This window comes from Sipha flava, unplaced genomic scaffold (assembly GCF_003268045.1).
Source record: "Sipha flava isolate LNK unplaced genomic scaffold, YSA_version1 19248_pilon_pilon, whole genome shotgun sequence".
Lineage (NCBI taxonomy): Eukaryota > Metazoa > Arthropoda > Insecta > Hemiptera > Aphididae > Sipha > Sipha flava.
Genome location: NW_020272689.1, coordinates 1 through 3,698, shown reverse-complemented (window position 1 = coordinate 3,698; position 3,698 = coordinate 1). Strand labels below are relative to the sequence as shown.

General features: G+C 27.8%; 1 protein-coding gene across 1 annotated transcript; it reads left to right on the top strand.

Moving 5' to 3' along the window:
• Positions 1–2,341, top strand: LOC112681526 (alpha,alpha-trehalose-phosphate synthase [UDP-forming] 2-like; the record flags this gene model as incomplete). The annotated part of the gene is given in 6 exon segments (XM_025551774.1): positions 1–111; positions 177–1,065; positions 1,125–1,314; positions 1,398–1,535; positions 1,604–1,897; positions 1,962–2,341. Coding segments are annotated over 6 exon segments (1,770 nt in total). The 3' UTR covers positions 2,115–2,341.
• Positions 2,342–3,698: the final 1,357 nt, after the last annotated feature.

Below are 3,698 nucleotides of genomic sequence, written 5' to 3'. Positions count from 1 at the left end.
AAAAAATGGTTTTAAAATTTAAACTAGGATTTTTTCTTCACATACCATTCCCTTCATGGGATATTTTTCGACTATTTCCATGGGCTGATCAAATTCTTCAAGGATTGCTAGGTAATAATATTTATAATAATAATTTAAATAAACTGATTCCCTTATAAAATTTATTTTTTTCTAAGGTTGCGATATGGTTGGATTTCATATAAAAGACTATTGCATAAATTTTTTGGATTGCTGTTGCCGAAGTTTGGGCTGTCGCGTCGATAGAAAAAAGTTTATCGTTGAATATGGCAATCGCATAGTACGTGTTCGTTCTATGCCCATTGGTATACCTTTTGACCGATTTGTTGAAATGGCTCAACGATCAGCTCCAGTTTTAAACTCACAATTACAAATGGTACTGAGTGTAGATCGCTTAGACTACACTAAAGGGATAGTACAGAGACTAAAAGCTTTTGAATTATTATTGGAACGATATCCCCAGTACAAGGACAAAGTATTACTTATGCAAATATCTGTTCCATCACGAACAAATATCAAAGAATATCAAGACCTTAAAGAAGAAATAGACCAACTTGTTGGACGTATAAATGGGCGTTATTCTTCTCCTAATTGGTCACCTATAAGGTATATTTATGGCTGTGTTAGTCAAAAAAATTTGACAGCTTTTTATCGAGATTCAGCTGTTGCAATGGTTACACCAATTAAAGATGGTATGAATTTAGTAGCTAAAGAATTCGTTGCTTGTCAAATCAAAAAAATACCGGGTGTTCTTATTTTATCACCATTTGCTGGGACAAGTGAAACGATGCAAGAAGCGTTAATCTGTAATCCTTTTGATTTATTGGATGTTACTGATACTTTACACAGAGCTTTAACTATGTCTGATGATGAAAAGATATTAAGAATGAGTGGTTTGAGGCACCGAGAAAAAAATAATGATGTCGACTTTTGGATGCGTTCATTTTTAGAAGAAATGAATACCATAATAATTGAAGACGGAAATAATGTTTTACCAACTATTATGCAGCCTCTTACTTTACAGGATTTCGAAGATTCTTTATCTAAGTAAAATACATTTGTAAAATATTAATTGTTTCTGTATCTAATGAAAAATTTTACTATAGGTATATTGGCGACACAAGAAAACTGGCATTATTACTAGATTATGATGGAACATTAGCCCCATTTGTTTTACGTCCAAACCTTGCTGTCTTACCTCCAGAGACTAAAAGTATCTTAGAAAGATTATCTATTATACCCGATGTATATATTTATATTATATCTGACAGAAATGTTTACAATTTAAAGGAAATGGTTAGTCATGAAAATTTGATTTGAATATTTGTCGAATAAATATTAAATAGTTATAGTAAAAAAAAATATTTTACTTATATTAGGTTGGTATTGAGAGTTTTACTTATGTCGGGTATCACGGAATGGATATTTTACGTCCCGATGGCAGTAAATTTTCATATCCAGTACCAGTAGAATATAAAAAAAAGGTTGAAGCGTTGGCAATAATACTCAGAAGACAAGTAAATAATTATATAATTAGTATAAAAATTAAAAATGTACGTGTACATAAAACATTTCCTTTTTATAGGCTTGTAAATATGGTGCATGGTTAGAAACTAAAAGTTTCTTATTAACGTACCATTTTCGTGGAGTTCCTCCTGAATATCGACCTGAAATTCTAGTTACTGCAAAGCGAGTTATTTTAGAAGCAGGATTTAAATTAATCCAGGCTGATTGTACCCTTGAAGCTAAACCTCCAGTACAATGGGATACGGGACGTGCTTGTTTGCATATTATAAACACTGATTTTGGCTTAAAATGGAGTGAAAACATCCGCATTATTTATGCTGGGGATGATATAACTGATGAAGATGCAATGAAGGTAATGTTTTAATTTTTTTTATATTCTAAAACAAGAATTTAATAGTAGTCATTTTATCCGACAGTCATTGAAAGGTATGGCAGCAACTTTCAGAGTGACTCAGTCTCACGTTGTTAAGACATCTGCTGCACGTCGTCTGCCGAACACTGAATCAGTGTTGACTATGTTGAAATGGATTGAAAATCACTTTAACAAACGTATATCTCATCAAGATTAGTATTAGTATTCTTAATAATAGTCTATAAATGTTATAATTACTATTTACTAATAATAATGGTTAAAGTAATACATCCAATAAAATGTCTCCAAAATACTATTTTTGAGCTGATAAGTCAAACAGTTTAGATGACTTTGATATCTTTCCAGTGGTGGTGGTTATTATATCCTTAGTATAATATTAAGATGGTATTTAAAAATTATTCAATAAACTAAAACATATTATCAACAATGACATTTAGATGGTATCAATAAAATAATTAATATTTAATATAATTTTGTAGATATTTTTCGCTTGATTATCTGTCAAAGTTTGTAGTGTTAGTTTTAGTTAATCTTTTATATTGTTTGAATTATAATAGACTTCAGACATCACTCTTATTTTTTCTTCGTTTCTTCATTGTCTCAAAGCTTACAATTTTTTAATTGTATGTCGTCGTTAAACAAATGTTGAGAAATGTTGCTATTGTGTTAAGGTCAGTAGGATTGGCGATTCCTTAAGACGCGTCTGTCAGGGTTGTTATGTTTAAAACATTTTATTTTAATCAGATGTATAAAACAAGTTTTAAACATGTAATAAAAAAACCTTATACTTTAAAACAAAACAAACAAAACAGTATTTAAATCAATGATTTTTTATCAATATTTTTTAAATATAAAAAATTAAAAATTAGTAATATTTTGTAAATAGTTATTAGTAAATTAGTAGTTATTAGTAAATCGTATTTTTATTTTTATGTAATTTCTTATTATATTCTTTTAGTTTTACCTATAACAATATATTAATATTATAAAAAATTTAAAACAAAATTTGAAACATGCTGTAGTTGTAAATTGTATTACATACAAGTTGAAAACATGATATACAAATAATAACATAATATTATAAACTGTATAGAATTAAAAAAAAAACTTCCTTTTATCTAATGAAAATAAAACTAGAAATAAAATAACTAACATAATACATAAATATATAATATAATAAACAGTATACAATCAAATAAACAATACTGATTTTTGTATAATGAAAAAAAAAAAAAACTTTAAATAATAAAACTATCTTTTATACAATAAAAACAAAACTTTATATAGTTAAAACCTTATTATACAAATTGTAAATCTTATAAATATAATAATTGACAATTGAGATCATCTATTACTAGTTTAAGTTCTAGAAAATAGTTACAAATTTTGAGCATTTCTCAATACCCAAACGATTTCTTGATTTTGAATGTATAAAACCAAATAATGAAAATAACCTTTCTATTCCTGCTAAACTATATACAGCTGTAAATAACTGCACTGTTAATATTTTAAGATCATCTGATATTAAGTTCTTTTTAAATAAAGAACTCCACCATGTCATTGGACTAATACTATTGAAATAAGTATGATTTAAATGGACCACACTGTGCTTGATAATTTATTACTTCGGCCATTATATTCGGATGATAGCTGTAGATGTACTGCAATGCTGAATCAAACTCTTCTTCAGATAAACGAGAACGAATATGTTTAGTATCGAACATATTTGTTAAAAAATTTAGTGGTGTTACAGCCATGTCATATCTGTCTTTTAGTTTTT